Here is a 21,159-nt window from a genome sequence, read left to right as displayed (position 1 = left end):
TTGTGTGCATAGAATTTGCATGACCTTGGGAATTCGCACATTTTTATCTTTATATATTATCTTACCAAGTACAAATATGAAAATTCCACAGTACATAATTATATATAATGACACAAAACCAGAATGAATAAATTTGATTTCGGGTAAAAGACAGAAACAATTGTAAATATTTAATTAGAAAAAACAATAAACTTCACTCTACACTGAACTTTACCCTGGGACTTTTCGACTATCTACATTTTAATGATAAAGACAGTTAATGATTACAAAAAAATGAAGGCAGTGATTTTTCCCGGTTTCCGTGATGCTAATTAAGCAGATGATCATAAGAGTCGTTGATCGACTCCCCCTGGATGGAACACTAGTCCATTTCAGATTAACTCCCAAAGCGGGGTTTGAACCAGCGACCGTTTGGTAACGCATGTGACCACTGAGCCATGTGCTCCACACTTCTCTTTGTGATGTGTTTTGAGCGAGTACATATTTGTTCACTTGTACAATAAGAAAAAATCCCTAATATTTTCCGTTGAAAAGACCCGACATTTACAAATATTCCAATAATCAATTCATCACAAGACAGACAAATTCAAATCAAGTAATAAGGTAATGAGCCATTCATATGAAGCAGTGCAGCTGTTAATCTTTTGATTCCTTATGGCGTGTTGAGATTTCTGGTACATAGAAATAATTTTTAAAAAATAAAGTAATTAAATCTATCTGGAAAAAAATTAACAGCTGCATAACTTCAAATGCATTGGTAAGTTAAACTTGTGCCACGTATTTATAATTAATCCTTATTAATTATTAGGACTTGCTGGAAATGTATCTTGTGTATTGACAACTGTGTATTATTTCACTAAGAATACTATACTCTAGTACATGTTAACACGAAGCAGGAATTACACGTTATATAATTTTATTTTTGTTTGAAAGGAATAAGAATTTTGGGTTGAGGATAGAAAGTGTTTATCACTATTTGTTTCCTATAATATTTAAGGATCGTCTGAAGAACGATACTACGTGCCAGGTCAAGGGTTGCATATTTTGATGCTATATTTGTCTATCAAATTATCACAATCCACCACTCAAGATGTTGCCTTGTAATCACGCATTCAAATAGAAATGAAAGAGAAAATTAATATACAATAAAATACTTAACAATGCTTAAATCAAAATTGAGGAGCTCTCAATCAAAATAAATGTATACAAAGGGTCGAGGTCAATTTTTGGAAATTTTGTATATTGTAGCAAGTTTGAATTTTCCAAGAAAAATGGGGGGGGGGGGGGGGGGGGGTCGGCCCCCGCTAGAACAGCATACAATTTATCCCTACTTATCTTTTTAAAATTTAAAATTACATATTTATTTCCTTAGGTTTTCACTTGCACACATATTATTTAGTACCAATAAGTGATTTGAGTATATGTAATAAACTTAATACGGAAATTCCATTATGGGCCCTCTTTTCAGGCATGTAGCATCGGGGGGGGGGGGGGTCATTTACCTAAAAAAAAAAGTTGAATTACCATGGAGTTGCCCCCCCCCCACTTTTTGGGGAGTTTTTTGGAGTATGTAAAAAATGGATATGAAAATAAGGAAATTAAGGGTAAAATTGAAGTTATAGATATAATACGCCAGCCCCCCCCCCCCCATAAGGATTTTTAAGATTTTGGAAAAGTCAAAATTTCCTTCTTATTTTTTTTTGGGGGGGGGGGGGGGGGGGCTTGTCAAGATTTTTTTGGATGAGTCTGCCCCACCCCCACTTTCAAAAACGGTGCTACGTGCCTGCTTTTCAAGAATAATTAAAACACAGATCATATGCAAAGATGTTGAATTCAAAGAATGTTGAAAACTTAATGTCCGTTAACTACGGTATATACGGTGTATATATTTTAATCTTTTGGGATGCAGTAAAATATCAAATGGCTAAATAAACACACAAGGTGCAACTTTTAAGAAATGATAAGTATATATATTGCATATCACTATAATAAATATATTAATTACGTACATGTAAATTCTTACTTACAACCCCCAAAAAAGGTGTTGGATCTTTATTTGAATTACACCGTTTGAGGGTCAACGCACCTTCAGAATACTTATATACTAACATAACTTTGAACCCCACCCTAACCTTATCCCATCTCCTCTGACAAACAACCCCCCCCCCCCCCCCCCCCTTAAAAAAATTAAAACTGAGCACGAGTTACTGTGCGAAGCCTGTGTTGAACATCCCAGAGCAGGGTAGTTTTTATTTCATTGTTCACTGATCAATCTCCCCACTAACCCACTCTAAAATAACTACCTACATGTATATACCAGAGTTGAACTCAGCAGAGCGGGTTCTTCCCGCACAAGTTTTAATATGGAGGTGAATTTTAATTGAACCAATATATTTACATATACTTATAAGCAAATACTTGGCAGCATATAAAAAATCAAGTAAGAAAAATTTACCAGCAAGCTTATTGCATGCATAAAAATTGATTTGATGACAACAAAAAACTTTTATTCATTTTAAATATGCACATTTTCTCTAATTCTTTGGATCCTTGACATACGAAAATACAAAAATTGATTTGGAGAAATACATGTCCGTATATTTGTTGGATCCTTCCCAATTGCACATATAAAATACTTCTTAAAAAACCACCAAACTATATACAAATATTCTCCTGCAAAAAATAAAAAAGAGAAAATGACTAATTGCACATTGCAATACATGTATTTTCCAGTCTAATAGTGACAGTATCTACAATAATGAGGATACATTCCTTTTCAAAAGGTTTGAAATACATAAATGGGGTGTAACATTTACAATTTTGTTCAAATCTGAATGGAAAATATTCACAAACATGCAAACATGAAAGCACAAGGAATATTTTTCACTTGTGAGAAAGGATCGACTGTTTCAGCAATGAAACAATGACAGTGACAAAAATGTTTGGGGTGTTAGCAGCAGCATCTTTGACATGATTCAATGAGTGATAATATGAGCTATGCATGTTAGTAATGTGACATTACAATTTTTGATTAATACAAAATATGTTGGTTAAAACTTTCATCAAATGAAATTTTTTGTATTCATGGTTCTATCTTCAAAATACAAGTACAAAGTACATGTACTTTATTTGTTCATGCACTTGTGCTATCACTCAAAATTATTTTAAAACATACAGTGAACTAACATTCTCTTGCAAAACAAATAATGCTACAATGTACAAGTGCTAGCCCTTACATTTGCATTACTATTTCCAAACACAAGTGAACACAAAAAAATCTTGCACACAATCATTAGTGAGAAAGATTTTCTATTCAATACTACAATGTGCTATACTCCAAAACATCAACCAATTTGGCAGAATGACAAAAGAGAATAGACTGAACATCCAGCTGCCAAAGAAGTATTTGTCAATGATTGTCAGGAAAATGTTGGTCTTCATAAAGCTCCAGGAATTCACCAGTAAATCTAGAAAATCAGCGTGTTTCTCTCCATAACTGGTGATCACTGCTGCTATAAATAGCAACACACCTGGTGATACCAACAGAAGGAAAAATTTCTGTATCCACAGCAGCAATCTGTGAAGGAAATCAATAATTAAGATCTTCCTTAATATCTACATGTACACGCCACTGTACAAAACAAATAATTAAGATCTTCCTTAATATCTACATGTACACGCCACTGTACAAAACAAATAACTCCTTTTTACGCAAGTACATGTACGTACCATGTATGAACATATTTAAAACTAAGGGACTGAATCCAAACAAATAATTCTCTGAATTTCCTATGTTTCTAGTTTCAAGAAAAGCTTACCGTATTTTTGTTGGTTGTACAATAACTGTAATAGGCATAAGAATCACAGCTAAAAAGAAGGCCAAAGAGATGTTCATCAATGACACAGAGAACAAAAACAGTGATTGGTAGAGCAGAGTGACACACTTCAGTAACCGCCAATCAAAAATTAGCTTCTTTCCCGCTCCAGGCTGCTTCCTGAAAAAAATAATGATACCAAGAAATATATTTACACGTATAAAAATGAAAACATAAATGCACAGTTTGTGCATGCAATTTAGTCTTAAATTTAAAAAACGGTTGTTTGGAACCATTTTGGACATCAATGATTTGCAAAACTTACAAATGAAAGATACATTACGCTAGCTATAGATTGTCATATAAACAAAGAAAAAATAACCAAATAATCAGCTGCCAGAGTAGAATAGCTTATTTAAAGTTTTGCTGATTTCAAGACCAATTCTAGCTTTTAGATGTTATCCCCCCAACCGGGAACCCCCCCCAAAAAAAAAAAAAGTTATTGCATACCTGCTTATGAGTCTAGGAACCATTAATGAGGCTGTGTACAGTGCCATAAGCCCAAAGCTTATGTTGTCCTCCATTTTAATTCTAAAAGGTGGTGCTGACATGGTGATGAAGTCTGGTCCGGTGTAGGAGAACACCCCCATCATTAGACTGATTAAGATAACAGGCATTATGGAGATCAGGCCCTCTGCCGCTGCCTCCTGAAAAAAGAATCAAAGTAATGAAAGTACTAAGAAGTACATGGACTGATATTTGCATTTGGGAGTGATGATGGAATGTTGTCTTAGTGGAGTTATTCAGATACATAATGTGTATTAAATTTCATTGCATTAAGTTTTAGAATTTATGTGTTTGGAAGGAAAAAAACCTTCGGTTGAAAATCTTGTTCAAATTTTAGTAAGAATGTAAAAATGTTTATTAAAAGCCATATCAACCTCTTCTACATCTTCATCCATTATTGTCTTCCTCAGTTCCTCCACCTCTTTCTCTAGTTCCTCCTCTGTATGTTTACCTTCCCTGTCTTCATCTTCCTCTCCCTCCTTTTCAGACTTCTCTTTTTCCTTCTTCTTTTCTTTATCTTCATTTTCCTGGTCTTTTTTCAATGTCACCCAAATTGCCACAGCTTATGAAGGTTAAGAATGTTAATGATTGTCGGTCATCATATATTGAGTCACTAGCATATATAAGCAAATTTTTAGATTTTTGCTTGTTAGCGGTCATGAGGGTGCAAAAGAAATCTTTATTTTACCTCCAATATATACTGGTACTGTACCAGTTATCGGCTAAGACCAGTTATCGGCTAAACTGAGGGTTCGGGTTTATAGCACGCGAATATCCGAGATTTTTTAATTCAGTCGTCTGTTTCGAATAAAGAAAAGTAAGTTTGCTTGAAAACTTTCCTCAATATGTTTTAAACATGAGCTTTAACGATCCTATTGTTTACCGCTGACTTACATCTTTGCACTTTCAGCTGTGGGGGAAGTAACGTTATAAGTTAAAAATAGAATATGACCTCTTTGTGATACATAATTATATCCCTTCTTTGATTTGACATATAATATCAATACATATAACATTTATAAACAAAAGGAACTCACTAAATTCCGAGAGATTCATTGCGCAGTTGAACGCCTGATTGTATAATTATGCATTGATTAGCGTACGATTGTGTATATTACCGTATGATGATAAAAGAATAATTTTTTGAGATTTATGTATGTATAATAACCCCTAAGACCTACAGGCTGACCCCGCAAGGGACACAATTCAATCAACACTTTGCAGAATATAAAATCAACATGTACAAGGATTTTACTCTGTTATTATCACGAAGCCGATAACTGGTACAGTAAATCATAAAACCTCGGCAAATTCGGGGCGTGCTAAAAAGCACAGAAACAATATGTTTTGGGTTCTAAATGATAATATAATCTAACCGATGGATAAATAAGGAGTTCACTATTTAAAGTATTAAAAGTTTTATTCCAATATACTTAGTATCAAGAAATAAGGAAACACGTAAAGAAAACGTTAAATTATAGCCGATAACTGGTACAGTGCCAGTATGCTCTTTACTGACTTGAAATTTATATGCCATCTAATATTTTCAGTATTATTTGACCTAATTTTTCAATACTATGAACATATTTGCTCCAGATCATACATTTTTATGTACATTCCATGAAGGGACTACAGGTACAAACAATAGTAAGGATATTTTGATGAGTCCTGTGGCACAAATAAGACCAAACGGAGGCATGTACATTCCAATGGAAATGTAATTTCTGGTTCCAGGGAGAATATAGAAGAAGAAAGACTGGTGGAATCTCTCCAGAAGGTTATTTAAACTTCGAAATATTCCTTCTAATATTCTGCAAAAAACAGACAAAATGAATAAGGACAAGTTGAATTCAATCTAAAACTTGACGATTTAACAAATGTATCATTATTAATTAAGACAATGAATGAATGAATTTCTGGCTACCTTCCTGTCCTTTCTAGTGGAAATGCATAATTGCTGTTCTTCCTCCGAATTCCCTGCAAGGTCACAGCCTCTATATGGTATTTGTGGAAGAGTCCATGATTACCTGAGGGTGTGCCAGCTGCCTGGGACCACATCATCTCCAGCATAGTCTTCACACTCTGTACATATCCATCCACAGACTGTGGGTCCATTGGGTCAAACTTGAAAAAAAATGAGGAAAAAAAACCCACAATTGTTTCTAAATCACACTTTTTAAAAAATTACCTGTCCAAAAATACAGATTTCACTATACACAGATGTTTCAAAATATCCTGACTATATTAGCAATCTGTCCCAAGATTTGATAACCATAACCAACTTACATTCCTATGGAAAGAAACATCCACGCCTTCTTGGTTGCAGATTTTTACTACAAGGTTAAATAAGTCAAGATTCGGAAGCTGGCCATTCATGCCCTCAATCTTTATGTCAAAATAACGGATGTTTCCGTCAGGAATTTCCAGGTTTATGGCTGCCTGGATAGCCCCACTCCTACCCATTACATCACTGGGTACAATGTCTACAAGGGAACACAATGTCACAAGTTCCTCATCATCAAATCTTATATTAATAAATTTAAACATTAAGTACTGACACAATATCTTAAAAGTTTAGAGAAAATCCAAATCAACTTCCAAAAACAAATATACAGTGTTGAGGTTTCTTTTTCTAGGTACATACATTCTGATTTGATATCGTGATATCCATCCAACCAGGCTTGAAGTCCAATTTGTTCATGGTCAGACACAAGAAATATAATGTCCTTTGACCAGTAGGTCTGCCCTGCAATACATGAATCTCTGATTCAACAGTGATTTATTAAATTCAGTCCTTGCCAATCTTTACTGAAAATAACAAGGTTAGTAAATTCTTCCCTATTAAAGAGTAATGTGTAATTTTACCTTATTAACAGACTTTCCTTGATGAATTATTGTGATTGCATCAATATAAGTGTGATGTTTGGTAGTGATGGATTATAATTTTGTGTACTAGCATATAAAAATATAATTAATATGAAAGGTAGCTTGAAATACTTATTCTATACATGGTACTGACTTCTGAAGTACTTTGCCATGGCAAGCATCAGTACGATTCCTCCCGTAGTGGAGGGTAGGTCCGAATCCTTCGGCCGCATCGGTGTTGTCAAGACAACAGCCTCTGTACTGGCTGAGCGTTTGGCACGCAAAATCCCATACACATTCTGTCCTGGAATGTTCTGAAATTAACAAAATTCAAGATTGTCTCATGTTGGTTTCTAAACATCATGTTCTATTTCAATTTACAAACTTCAGTACAACGTATATTAAATATTAATACATGCATTCTGAGTGCTTTGCACATATTGAAGTAAATTAGATGTCCCAATGACTGCTTTTTATTTTATTTTTAATTAATTTATCCTCTTTTTTGTGGGCCCCATAGAGTTTGAGATAACATGATTTGGCTACTAGTATAATTTGGTACAGTGTATTAAACATGGCAGAAACAACAGATTTGTATTATTCTGCTATGGGATAGATTGCAGAAAATATAATTAATATTAACAAAAATTTTCTGGAGTTAAAATATTTCATAAAATATTGTTCATGTTAGTGTTGCTTACACATACAAAAATTAAATATGGAGCTATTCATTTCAAGCTCTCATCTTATGATTATAACATTATACTGATTATTGAAGAGAAACTAGATATAACCTGTCCTTTGGCAATGTCGAGTGGATATTTGATGGAATAGTTCTGTATGTAAGTATCCAACCCTATCTCTCGCAAATGATTGTAAATCCACTCTCTGGGAACTTTTCTAAAATATATGAAAGAAAATACTGGGTTTTCAAACCAAAAAAAAATCATCTCTACATGTACTGTACATGTACACATTTGATACATGTACACTCAAATTATCACAATCTAATTAAAATTAGACGTTCTGAATCCGCTACCGCTTCTCAAACTTTTGAAAAGAGATAGCGGATTCAGAACGTCTAATTTTAATTAGATTGAAATTATCATAAACTCTATATTCCTCTTAATATTTTCCCCTGGTTCTTGTATCATATGGTTCATCATATTCTATTTTTCTTGATAGATCTGATGAATCAAATCAATTGTAATATCTTATTTTTTGTTGATAATATAATATTTGTTATTCAGTATAAATAGAAGAGGAAAAATTAGTTTTAAATTTACCTCTTTTCTTTATTAAATTCCTCTTTAAGTTCAGATGCTAGAGCATTCATATTTATCTCTGCGTAAAACTCATTTGTGACCAATCCTAAATAAGATAAAGCAATTACAGTAAGTAAAAGGTTATTTCAAATGCAGTATTTCAGTTATATTACATAGACTGATTTAATTAAAGAAATATTTTTTGGCATATCAATTAAGATTACGTGATTACCCAGTACAAAACAAGATCATTACCTGGCAAAAGTGCATTTTCAGAGAAGTATGTTGCCCCATTAAGGGGCTGATATGCTAGAGCCAGAAACCCAATAACTCCCGACAAGTAGCACAAAACACAGAGCCAATTGTTGTACTTTGAGATCGCTTCCACAATCTTCTTCTGTCGCTTAGGGTCAGTGAGAAGTCCCATGTTGTTTCTATTTGAAACAAAAATCAAATTGAAGTGTGTATCTCATCAGGGCCCCACTCAGCAGGTGCCCTGTAGTGATCAGTCTGTCCGTCCATCCATATGTCCTTCAGTCTGTCTGTCCACTCAATATCACTTATCTGGAGCATATTTTCTCTCTCCTTGGCCCAATCTGACTCGTACTTCACCCACAGAGTGCCTTTGAGCACAGGGTGTGCAGTGACCTTGAACCAAGTTTCGAGGTCTAAGGTTTAGGTCATAGCAAAAATATGTGAAAAAATCCCTGTCTTAATCATATAATCTCTTCTCCAAGTCCATAAGGCTTCACTCTTCACCAACAGAGTGCCTTTTGTCAAAGGGTATGCAATGACTTTTTCTGTAACAGTACTGCTACTGAGATTGATCCCTCTGTATGTATCCAAAATTTCTAGAGGACCAATCTTACAATATATAGACTTATAGGAAAAATTGCTAACAAAAAGTTATTGCATTTGATACTCATTAATGCGGATTTAAATCAAAATTACCAAATCAATTTCTTTTTAAATTTTTAGCGTTTTAAATTTATATCCCATCTGGGCTATTATATCCCAAATATGCTAATATTTCCGAATTAGAAGATTGGTCCAAACCTGTTTAAAGGGGTGGGAAATTCAAATTTCTTAAATTTACATAATAATTTTTTTTTTTAATCGAAAATAGGTCTCTGACACCCCCTCCCCGGAAAACAGAGATATATAACATGTACCTCGGACACTCCCCCCCCCCCCCCCCCCCCCCAAAAGGCCCCCCGAAAATTGTTCTGGATCCGCGCATACTCAAATATATATTGAACATAAACAATATCTAAAATTGCCACAATTTCTTTTAAATAATTGATTAGCTTTATACTGCTAAGTAAGGAATTTAATTTCTATGTTTTTTCTGAAGTCTGGAGATAAAAGAAGCAAATGTCTAAAGGTAAAAATGATCAAAGACCAAACATTGTTGTCTCTATATGTTTACAAATGTTCGGTGGTTGTAGTCATACCGTAAAAACAAGATTAAAACGAAATTTGCTTACAGTTACCGGGTCAATCTCTAGCTCATTGACTATTCTGATCGATTTGTCAATGTCAAACAGGCGCTTGAAGAACAAATAATGAATTGGCTAATAAACGAAATAATAGGGGTACCCCTTCTCCGATTTAATAGCAAAAATATGATTATAATTTTTTTTTTAAAAATTAATCAATTAAAATGCAAGTATCTGTGTCTGTAATAAATTCGATTATAGGTATCCTCAGAATATATTAAGCATTTGTTAAGAGTAATAAATTTATCTATCTTTAACAGGCATATGTCCATATTTCATAATCACTTTGAGACACGCATATATATATACCATGTATACTCGTTTTAGATGAGTCTTAATCGAAATTCTATTACCTACCGTATATTTATGACTATGTGTTTTAACCAAAAAAAGTTTTATTTTAATTTAATTTTATGTGGCAATACTTTTAATTACAATGCTTACTTCAACAATCCTTCCATCCTTCCAACTCATAAATTGAATGGTTTTACGGTTAATTATTCTTTAATCGATTTACAGCTAATCAGTATTCGGGGGGGGGGGGGGGGGACTAGCCCCCCCCCCCCCCCCCCAGTCACTTTTTTTTTTTGCAAAGCTAGACATAACGACATAATCTTTTTTTTTTTTTGCTTGTCGGGATTTCTATATAATTTCTAGCGTGGCCCCCTTTCAATTTGCTTACTGGAATTTACATATACATGTGCATTTTACAAATTCTAGATATATATATTTCACGAAAACTGGGATTATATAGAGTATCAATAAAAAGAACTTCATCTTTCACACAATACAGAAATTTCATAAGATTTTTAGGTACGTTTGATCTATAGAAGCACCCAATTTATTGACTAAACATAGGTATTTTTTCATGGCATATATTATATAAATAGTGCCTGTTCAGGAGGGTAAGAGTATCTCTTACCCTCCTGAACAGACACTATTTATTTCAAGTTATTATACTGAATGTCTTAATTTTAAAGAAAACTTTACTACTTTTATATATGAATGACGTGAATTCTTTCGCTCATACTGAGCTGTTCCCTGCGCCAAGGGAAAAAAATTCGGATCTATTGACTGTTCAGGCATTACATAATTGTTTTATTTATTATATTACCTAATTCCGTTTTTAGTATTTTGTGTTTACAATTATAAACTACAGAAGGTTTTCGTACCACGAAGATAAATTTTAAGAACAATAGTAAAATAAACCTAATAAAGTTATCTTTTAATCTTGTAGAAATTTCACTTTTTCTAAAATACGTTGCCGGTCCAATAGATCGCAGTCTATTGACCAGCGGTCCAATAGATCACAGTCTATATTGCCCGGCGGTCTAATAGATCGCAGTCTAGTTCAATAGATCACTTGCAAATCTGAATACACATACAAAATAGACAAAATATTTAAATTTGTAATATAACAACAAAATCCCTTTGATTAGGTAATAAAACGGACTATTACCCTTAGCGTTAGCAACGCACTTGGCAACGGGTAACATTAAAAAATGTTACATGCGCGAAAACTATGCGCGTACGGTTCGCTGTAGAATTCACGTTATTCCTATATAAAAGCAGTAAAATTTTCTTAAAATTTTTTAAAAAGACATTCAGTATAACAAAATAAATAGTGCCTGTTTGGGAGGATAACAGTTGAAATTGACACCCCTCGAAAACCATTGTCAACCTCCGCTTCGCGTCGGTTGACAATGGTTTTCTCGGGGTGTCAATTTCAACTGTTACCCTCCCAAACAGGCACTATTTATATATTGGCAAAGCTTTTGTAAGAGATTTGAAGGCAACATTCTTTTTTATTATTAAACTGGATACTTGTAAGCATGGTATTTCAATATAGTCTTTCAAATCTGTTCAGCTCACATGAAAAAGTTCAGTTTTCCATCCTAAACTGGTTTTAACCCTACCCAACTATCAAACACAGAGATGATTTAGATTTTTACCTTTTTATCAAATATACGTGTCCGTATTTAAATTAATATTTAAAATACTTCCTGATTATTAATTTGCTGTAATATATAATGGTAGTACTCTAACAAATTCACATATATCACACAAACATCTACATTCTCCCTAAGATTAGTTGCGTAAGTTTATTATTTAACAACCACTTTCAATGTCCTTTGGGAACTAGGTGCCTCAGTAAAATGGCAACGGTGGGAAACCGGGTGGCACGTCAGGCCTTTCTAAAGGCCAAAACTGTCCAAAATTCAACACAGGTAAAAATTAGTCTGCAAGATAAAGTATTGAACCAACCTTTCGTGGATTTTTATTGTGTTTTATTCAGTAGATATATCTTGAGCTTTGTAAATTTTCAAGGACAAACCTCATTTGTACAATATTATTTCTTATGTGCTTATATATGTATTTAATGCTAAAAGACATAAGTAGATGTCTTTAAATATTTGTTTTTCAGTAAGAATGCAGAATAGTGTTGAATTGTACAGTCTATTATCATATTCTGAATAACATTCGTTGTTACGAAATCCGAGGAAATTCGAATCCTCTGCTGCCCTAATTACAGCACAGGCCCCCAAATTCAGAGGCCTGTGATTACAGCAAATTGTTTGTTGTATAATTTGATCATGTATATTAGGTAATGATTGTTACATATATTGAGCAGATTCAAGGTGAATTTATATCCGAGATTCATTGGACAGGTTGGGCACAATTCCCCTGTAGTGAGACAGTCTCGCTAAAGCAAGATTATCCCTCTGTATAGTAAATAAAAACATACGAGATTATCGTGATGTATTTCAAATAAATGAAAAATCTGAATTAAATATAAAAATGCGGGTAAGAGATACAATTTGAAGCAATTTTACATTCCAAGACTGACCTTTTTGGCCTTAAATACCAGTGCTCTATTGCTGCAAACAAAAGTAGGATAATTTTTTCATCTTGGAAATCGTGAGTATTCTTGCACTGAACACAAATTTTCCAATTGAAAGTATGTTTTTCCTTCCTTTGAAACGAAAATTATCAGAGTTTGTGTTCATTTTGATGACACTTTTCGACCTTGCAAAGGAAATTAAATAACATGCAACAATTATTGGTTGCTTTTGCTTTTATATTTTGATCTCAGTACGACCATGAAAACTATGGAAGGCTGTACCAGCAATATTACTTACACCTATGGTAAACAAATATTTTTCAGAATTTATTTTTGAAAGAAAAAAATCCATGCAAAATCAAAAATGATGAGAGAAACTTGATGAATTACAGTTTTATATAAAATAAATCAAATTTTGAATGAATAATTCTTGGTACACTTAACATGTTAACAAAATATTTACATTTATTACCGCTAGAGGCTTCTGTAAGAAATCTGCTGAATAGATTTAGCTTATAACAGGATTTCAGTGAAAAGCAGCTGTAAATACATAAGTCTGAAATGAACATGTAGTTAGTGAACCCTTATTATCAATAATGAAAATATTCTTCCGCATATTCCTCTGTTTAAAGAAAACAATATAATAATGAAAAAATGTGTCAAAATCTGGCATTAACGGAATGTTTTTAGTACTGCAAAGAGGGATGATCTCGCTCGGAAGTTTGACAGTTAAATAGATCTTTTTAAAGTTTACACTTAACTGACCAATCAATTTCTCTTTCTTGTTAATTATACTTTACTCTCAGTTTTCAAATTGAAAGAAGATTTTCTTCATAAAGGAGTCTCGATTATTTCACACTAATCTTAGTGACCTGGTTTTTGTACAGTCTTTTCATGTTGAATATATTGAGAGCAATTTCCCAAATGGATAAATAAAATGTCCAAAATGGGATATGAATATTTACAATATTAAAAATAAAATTGTACCAGTATTGTAAATTCAGGCAGAGAGTGCCCATGTAAAAGTTTTTGACTGATGAATAGCCAAGATCAGCAGCTACTGTAGTTTATTTCAGTGGTTAGATGGTTACATTTCCTAATGTTTCCCTTACTAGGCCCTATGAACACTATGAGTTATGCTGTAGGTCATAGGCTGCAAATTGTAATCATTGTTTCCATAATGAAAACTACATTTAATTTGTTTTCTTTTGTAGGCGAATTTTGGCAGTTTTAATAACTCTCCTAAAGGATTTAAAATGGTAAGTGCAAAACATTTTATTATTTCGTCTTTCAGGCATATAAAAAAAATTGTGTGTTTAGGGTAACACTGATGAAAAAAAATAGGTAGGATTAATATCTAATTCACAATCGCATGAAACAGACATCTAAAAATGGTACAGTACCCGCAACATTATTGTTTACAATCCTATCCTATCGTATCGTGTATCAATCCTATCGTATCGTGCGCGTATACTGTTCTATCGTGCCTTAATTCTATCCTATCGTGCGTGTATACTGTTCTATCGTGCGTTAATCCTATCCTATCGTGCGTTAATCCTATCAAGTTTATCCTTGAATTTCAACAATTCTTTCGTTTATCCTATCGTGTTATTCGTTTCGTGCCTTTTCATAAGCTAGTAAATTTATTACTAAGTTGCAATTCGTTTGGTACGCCGTATACGAATATTTATCAAACAAGAATTGTAAAATCCTATCCAACATTCCGTCAGGATACTAATTTTTTTAGATCAAAATTAACCAATTTTATATGTAAATCATTTCTGTTAACGTTGGAAATGAAAAACGAAGTTCTTAGGAACAAGGTAACATATTTACCTGTATATTGAATATATCAAATCGTACGCAGAGTGTATACCTGCTTAAACATTAACTTTTATGCAATATAATTTTGTTGCATCATATTTTACAGAAACAAAACTATTTATGATATAATTTATATTTAATTAATTATGATATGATTTATATTTAATTAAAAGCCGAGTTGTATTTTGAACCCGTTATTTTCCGTGTGATATTTGATTTCAGGCTGAAATATTCTCAGCAATCAGCTAGGGTGTGTGGTAATAAAAACAATGTTAACAAATCGTACGCGGAATGTGTATCTGCGTAAATACTTGTCTTTAATAATTCGTTTTTAATGCATCATTTTCTTATACAGAAAGAAATGTATTTATGATAGATTTCATATTTACTGTATACAAGAGTTGGATTTATATTATTAAACCCACTATTTTCTGAGTGATTTAATCTCGGTCTAACATATTCGCGGCAATCGGCTAGGGTGTTCGGTAATTAAAACAATTAAACAATACAGAAAATTTATTGATCATTAAAGCTCATAGTTTTAGTTTAAAAAAAATTAACTGGTCATTTTTATATATTCTATAAATGATGCAGCGATGATTAACAACTCGACAATTGTTACTAGAAAGAAATTCCATGTAAATCTTTATTTGTACATGTTCTCTCTCAAATTCTGCCATTATCAGTTTGTTCGTAAATATCGTTTAAAGTGATCATACGTTTATCGTGAACATCGTTTATCCTTTCCTATCGTGTATCAATCCTATCATATCGTGCATGTATGCTGTTCTATCGTGCGTTAATCCTATCCTTTCGTGCGTGTATACTGTTCTATTGTGCATTAATTCTATCCTATTGTGCGTGAATCCTATCCTATCGTTTATCTTGTAAAAAATAACGTTGCGGGTACTGTAGGATTGGGGCATTTTTGTAGGTTAGGTCGGGTTACCCTAAACACACAACTTTTTTTTTTAGGCCTAAGGGTATGGTTCAATAAACCCAGTAGCTTCTTTTTATGCTCAGTGAGGAAATGAAATTAAATTATAAATTTTGTTATTTCTATGACAGCTTGGTTTAATAGCTGGTACAACTGCAGTGGTAGGAGGCATTGGAACTTACATCGCTGTCAAGGGTGCAGTCAACGCTGGCACAGAACTTATGCTTCACCCTCCCAAGTACCCATGGTGGCACAGGGGCTGGTTTACAGAGATTGACAAGAAAAGGTAAAGCAATATATAAATTACACAGTTAGTTTTCAGGCGATATGAAAAAATTGTGTCTGCCCTCTCCCAGCGTACTAATGAAAAAGTACCTGACTCAAAAATATTTATGTTATCAATCTAAGAATTTGTTTTATTGGAAATCAGGTATTTGCAGAACTAGTTTCCATCTAATTTTTGCGCACCTATGAAAATAACAATTCCTTACCAATTAACCAACTAAAATTTGAAACACTAAGTCGAAAGAGGACAAACAAATCAATTTTAAAAAGTGGCCTTTAGGAATTTTTTCTTTTGAAAATGACATTGAAAGAAATCAGTCAATATTTTCATAAACAATCATGGTTGTTTGTAGAATGCCTTATTGACTGTTGTATTGTTTTATTGTTGCAGTGCACGCAGAGGATACATGGTCTACAAACAGGTCTGCTCTGCCTGCCACAGTCTGAACCGAGTCCGATTCCGTGAGATGATAGGAATTATCTTCACGGAGGAAGAGGCTAAAGCAGAGGCCGCTGAGGTAAAATAAAAGTGAACAACCATTAATACAGAAAGAGGCTTTGAATAGGATGCGCATCACATGTCATTATTGAAGAAAAATTATTATCACAGGAAAAAATCCTAGAGTAGACTATCTAGGTTCAGCTGTATTGATATAAGTTAAAGAATATCTGATGGCATCTGTAGTGGCTTGAGATTATGTTCATGTAAGTTCTTTCGTGAAATTCTCTTTAAATACATCTGCAAGCTCTGATTGTCCTCTTATGGAGAGTTAACTGTTATCTAGTCAAGAATTGCTTCTGGGTCAAATTTGAGCCCTTTAACGAAATTTTCATATTTTAAAAGCATAGGAATGACAAGTCTACTCTACAGATATGTTGCCAAGTCTGTTGTACATCTGGTTTTACAAAGTCTTTTCTGAAACATATTTTGTTTACTGCAACATTGCTTCATTCAGTTTTAAAATTTTAGAATTATGTTTCAAAACTTTGAATCTACAAATCATACTCTAGTCAGAGGGTCAGCAATCCACTTATATTCATACAAGATCAAGCCATTACATGTACCTGTAAATACTTTTGATTGTATCTCTGTCATTTAAAAACTAACCTTTTCCTACAAAAAACCTGACATATTCAGAAATTTTTTTGCTCTTAAGATTCATGATAAACCATTTAAAAACTCTTTCAGTATCAAATCATTGATGGATATGATGAGAACAACATGCCAATTAAACGCCCAGGGAAATTATTTGATGCCATCCCAAGTCCATATGATAACCAAATACAGGCTGAGAATGCCAACAATGGAGTTGCTCCCCCTGATCTGTCATATGTTGTCTTGGGACGAGAAGGTGGAGAGGTAAAAAAATAAAACTTAAATGTTTCCAATGGTTTGCAAAATTTGAGTCAAAGTTCCTCAAGAATATTAGAATTTTTGTAAAAGCCAATAATGGGTTTCATTTGGAGCTGCAAATTTTGTTTATAGAATAGCATATTTATTTTGATATGTAATTTTAATCTTTATGATACCAGCGTCTGATTTAGTGACTTTAGTTAGTAATTTTTTGAAATTTACTTAGTGAATGAAAGCTTTGCACTTAAGATGCAGAAAAATCCAGTTACATGTATATGGAATATTGTATATGTAAAGTAATATGTCACTTGGTTAGAATGTGATATGTTTCTGATTGTAGGGCTACATTTTTCCACTATTTACGAGTTATGCTTGTTAGACTATATTTTCTCACTATTTATGGGTTATGATTGTAGGACTACCTAAATTTCTCACTATATACGGATTATGTTTGTAGGACTACATTTTCTCACTAATTACGGGTTATGTTTGTAGGACTACATTTTCTCACTATTTACAGTTATAAGTTTGTAGACTACATTTTCTCACTAATTACGGGTTATGTTTGTAGGACTACATTTTCTCACTATTAACGGGTTATCATGAACCACCTGCTGGGGTGAAGCTTCCTGAAGGGGTCCACTACAACCCCTACTTCCCAGGGGGGCTTATTGCCATGGCTCAAGCCTTGTACGATGAAATCATTGAGTATGAAGATGGTAAGTTTGATGGTGGGACACTTGGTGTGTGAGACTTGTTGCGAGTCTGACTTTGGAATTGTTTTGTTTGGAAGAAGTATTCTAAGAATTCTGATTTGCACAAAATTAAACATGTTTCAAATTCTCTGCATTTTTTTAGAGCAATGAAATTGTGCAGTAAATTATGATTTAGGAATATTAGGTCAGAAAAATAAAATACTGTAATGTTCAAAATTCTCTTTCTCCACCAAAATTTACCTTCACCCAAACATTTTATTACAAGAAATCCCTAAATTATATTCCCCTTAATATTATCCTTGCTTAGAGTACCTCTTTTACTCAAATTTATCTCTATCATGTAATAAATATAAATTAATCTGCTATTCATTGTTGTAGCTGCAGAAATATTGTTATTTTGAAAAAAAAAAATCCATGTAAACCAGCAGATTTTCATTAACTAATGAAATGAATGCACTCATAGTTAAACTAATCACATACATATAAATTAAGGTTCTCAGATATTCAACCCACAAAATTTCGAAGTTTGTAACCTTAGATATTCAACCCACTAAATTTCGAAGTTTGTAATCATCTTAAAAATGTTATTTATTTCTCATTGTGAAATCAAAAGAAATTTTAATTATATGGTACCCTGACATTTAACAAGTTTATACTTTGTTCTCATTCATTATGCAAACCAGTTTGTAATTTAAACACTATTAGATTACTGGATATTTTCAGACATACAAGTTAAATCCATGATATTAAGAAATATTTCCCAGATATTGAAGAGCTGCTGATGATTGGACATCATTAATGACCATGTTTATTACTTGTCAGGTACACCCGCCACTCAGAGTCAGCTAGCCAAGGATGTAACCACTTTCCTTACCTGGGCAGGAGAGCCGTATTATGATTCCAAGAAGGCATTAGAATTTAAGGTAAAGAGCGAGATCGATCTGAAACTTTTAATTTCTTCTGATTTCTTTTTTATTGGTCTGCAAATGCTTTGAACTTTGATTTTATTTTTACATTGATCAGTTGACTTGTGGATTTATTTTCAGGCTTATATACTACTCGGAATGCTGTTTGTTGGATCCTACTACTTCTACAGAAGAACTTGGAGTTCTTTAAAACACAAGCTGGTAGTTCCAAACTACAGCAAGCCTAAAAAGGATGTATTAAGGGCCAAGAGGCCTGGAAAACCTAAAGGAGCACCCCGATCATAACCGTTAATATGGGGGCCATGACCAACTGGTATCTGTGACTGGACAACTGAGAGAATAGACTTGATGAAAAGGAATATTTATAAAAGCAAGAGAAATTGATTATTGAAGGGTGGTGTTTTTTTTCTGTTTCATTCAGCTGTGTTATTGATAGGAATCTGTGACAGGAAAAATAAATTTTTAAATGTTGAAATTTTGAGTCATTGTTTTTAAGGTTCTTGAAAAGATTGATTTGGAAAAAATACATATTGTCAGCTGCATGAAAAATAATTCATTTCAGAAGTGTTTCATATCAGATATGCTTAAAAAATCCCAGAATCCAAGTCAACATGTCAAAATGTAATACAGTGTACTCTGGAACTTATTTAAATAATCTCTATGAATATAAAATTGTTGATGTGTGTTTCATCACTATTTAACAAGCAAAACAGTTAAACGTAAAATGTGTAAGTAAATAAACATGAAATACCAGTACATGTATATAATTTTTTACTTAATTGTTATATCAGACCATTACGCTTTGACCAATCTACTCTGTACATGTAAGGGAGGTGTTGCAATTTGCCATATGAAGATTTATTTTCTGAAAGGATGGAGGAGGTCAACTATACAAGATTAGAATCTCAAATGATATTTAAGAAAAAGGAAAAAAATCTTGGATATTTATAAGGATGAAAATTCCCTTCAGGACTGATTATTAAATATTTCATGACCATAGAAACAAGAGGCCCATGGGCCACATCGCTCACCTGAACAGCAGTTCCTTGTAACATTACATTTCGTAGCATATGTTTTTTCTATTTTAAACATTGAACCCCTTTCTGGGGACCCAGTTATGGTCCGAGGTTTATGGTTGGCTTGAACAACATAAATAGTAACATAGGAATGAAAATATGTAGCACTCGATGGGACCGCACGTACACAACCTGAAAAACTGAACGTAGAAGAGTTCCACTTCAAGAGGAATAACTCTCAGACTGTACAGAACATCAAGAAAGATAACTCTTGGTTCCACTACATTAGAGTTTACACAATTTGAGGATCCTTGCATAGTAATCTCACAAACTGTAGCATTATAGTTCTCGAGAAAAACTTTTTAAAAACATTTTCAATATATCTTTCTATGTTAAACTTTGAACCCCTCTTGGGGCCACAGTATTAGTCCAGTGCTAAAGTTTTTATTATTTGGAATCTACATTATTTAAGGATGCTTGCATAGTTATCTCACAAGCTGAAGCATTATAGTTCCCAAGAAAAAGATTTTTCAACATTTTCCCTCTTTATTTCTATGCTAAACTTTGAACACCTCTTGGGGCCCCAGTATTAGATTGAGGTCACGGCTTTTATAATTTTGAATCTACACTTTTTGAGGGTGCTTACGTAGTTATCTGACAAATTGATGCATTGTAGTTCTCGAAAAGAAGATTTTTAAACATTTTCCATATATACCGGTACTTCTACATTTAACTTTAAACCCATCTTGGGTCCCTAGTATTAGTCAAGGGGTCACTATTTTAAAACTGTCCAACCTTCATTATCCAAGGTTGTATGCATGATAGTAATCTCACAAATTGAAGCATTGTAGTTCTCGAGAAGAAGATTTTTTAACATGTTACCTTTATATTTCTATAATAAACTTTGACCCCATCTTGGGGCCCCAGTATTGGTCCGGGGTCACGATTTTACCAATTAGGAATCTACATAAGCGAAGGATGCATGCATAGAAATTCCACAAACTAAAACATTGTAGTTCTTGAGAAGAAAATTTTTTAAACTTTTCCTTTATGTTTTTTAAAATGTTTAAATTTTGAACCCCTCTTGGTGCCCATCAATTGTCCAGGAGTTACAATTTTTTGAATCTACATTATTTAAGGATGTACATGTATGCATAGTAATATCCCAAACAGTTGCACTATAGTTCTTGAGAAGAAGATTTTAAAACATTTTCCTATATATGTTAAAATCTAAACCCCTACTGGGGC

General features: G+C 33.3%; 2 protein-coding genes across 3 annotated transcripts; one reads left to right on the top strand and one right to left on the bottom strand.

Moving 5' to 3' along the window:
• Window positions 1-2,485: 2,485 nt before the first annotated feature.
• Window positions 2,486-10,075, bottom strand: LOC105332294 (glycosylphosphatidylinositol anchor attachment 1 protein). Of its 2 annotated transcripts, none has more exons than XM_066078516.1 (13): window positions 10,000-10,075; window positions 8,768-8,946; window positions 8,534-8,618; window positions 8,042-8,147; window positions 7,402-7,561; window positions 7,027-7,128; window positions 6,669-6,865; window positions 6,307-6,506; window positions 6,042-6,193; window positions 4,757-4,947; window positions 4,326-4,522; window positions 3,819-3,995; window positions 2,486-3,577 (listed from the first exon to the last, which is right to left on the bottom strand). In XM_066078516.1, exons 2-13 carry the CDS (start codon window positions 8,937-8,939, stop codon window positions 3,310-3,312), a joined length of 2,007 nt encoding a protein of 668 aa, XP_065934588.1. In that variant the 5' UTR covers window positions 8,940-8,946; window positions 10,000-10,075; the 3' UTR covers window positions 2,486-3,309. The 2 variants fall into 2 exon arrangements, with proteins under 2 accessions (XP_065934588.1, XP_065934589.1); XM_066078517.1 differs by having other exon boundaries at window positions 9,967-10,010.
• A 2,013-nt stretch (window positions 10,076-12,088) lies between these two features.
• On the top strand, window positions 12,089-19,370 carry LOC105332292 (uncharacterized). Its single transcript, XM_066078515.1, has 8 exons — window positions 12,089-12,239; window positions 14,068-14,112; window positions 15,746-15,900; window positions 16,291-16,417; window positions 17,089-17,259; window positions 17,825-17,972; window positions 18,792-18,892; window positions 19,016-19,370. Exons 1-8 carry the CDS (start codon window positions 12,168-12,170, stop codon window positions 19,178-19,180), a joined length of 984 nt encoding a protein of 327 aa, XP_065934587.1. The 5' UTR covers window positions 12,089-12,167; the 3' UTR covers window positions 19,181-19,370.
• The last annotated feature ends 1,789 nt before the right edge of the window (window positions 19,371-21,159 follow it).

Source organism: Magallana gigas, chromosome 3, assembly GCF_963853765.1.
Source record: "Magallana gigas chromosome 3, xbMagGiga1.1, whole genome shotgun sequence".
Classification (NCBI taxonomy): Eukaryota; Metazoa; Mollusca; class Bivalvia; order Ostreida; family Ostreidae; genus Magallana; species Magallana gigas.
This window is presented reverse-complemented; position numbering and strand designations above follow the sequence as displayed.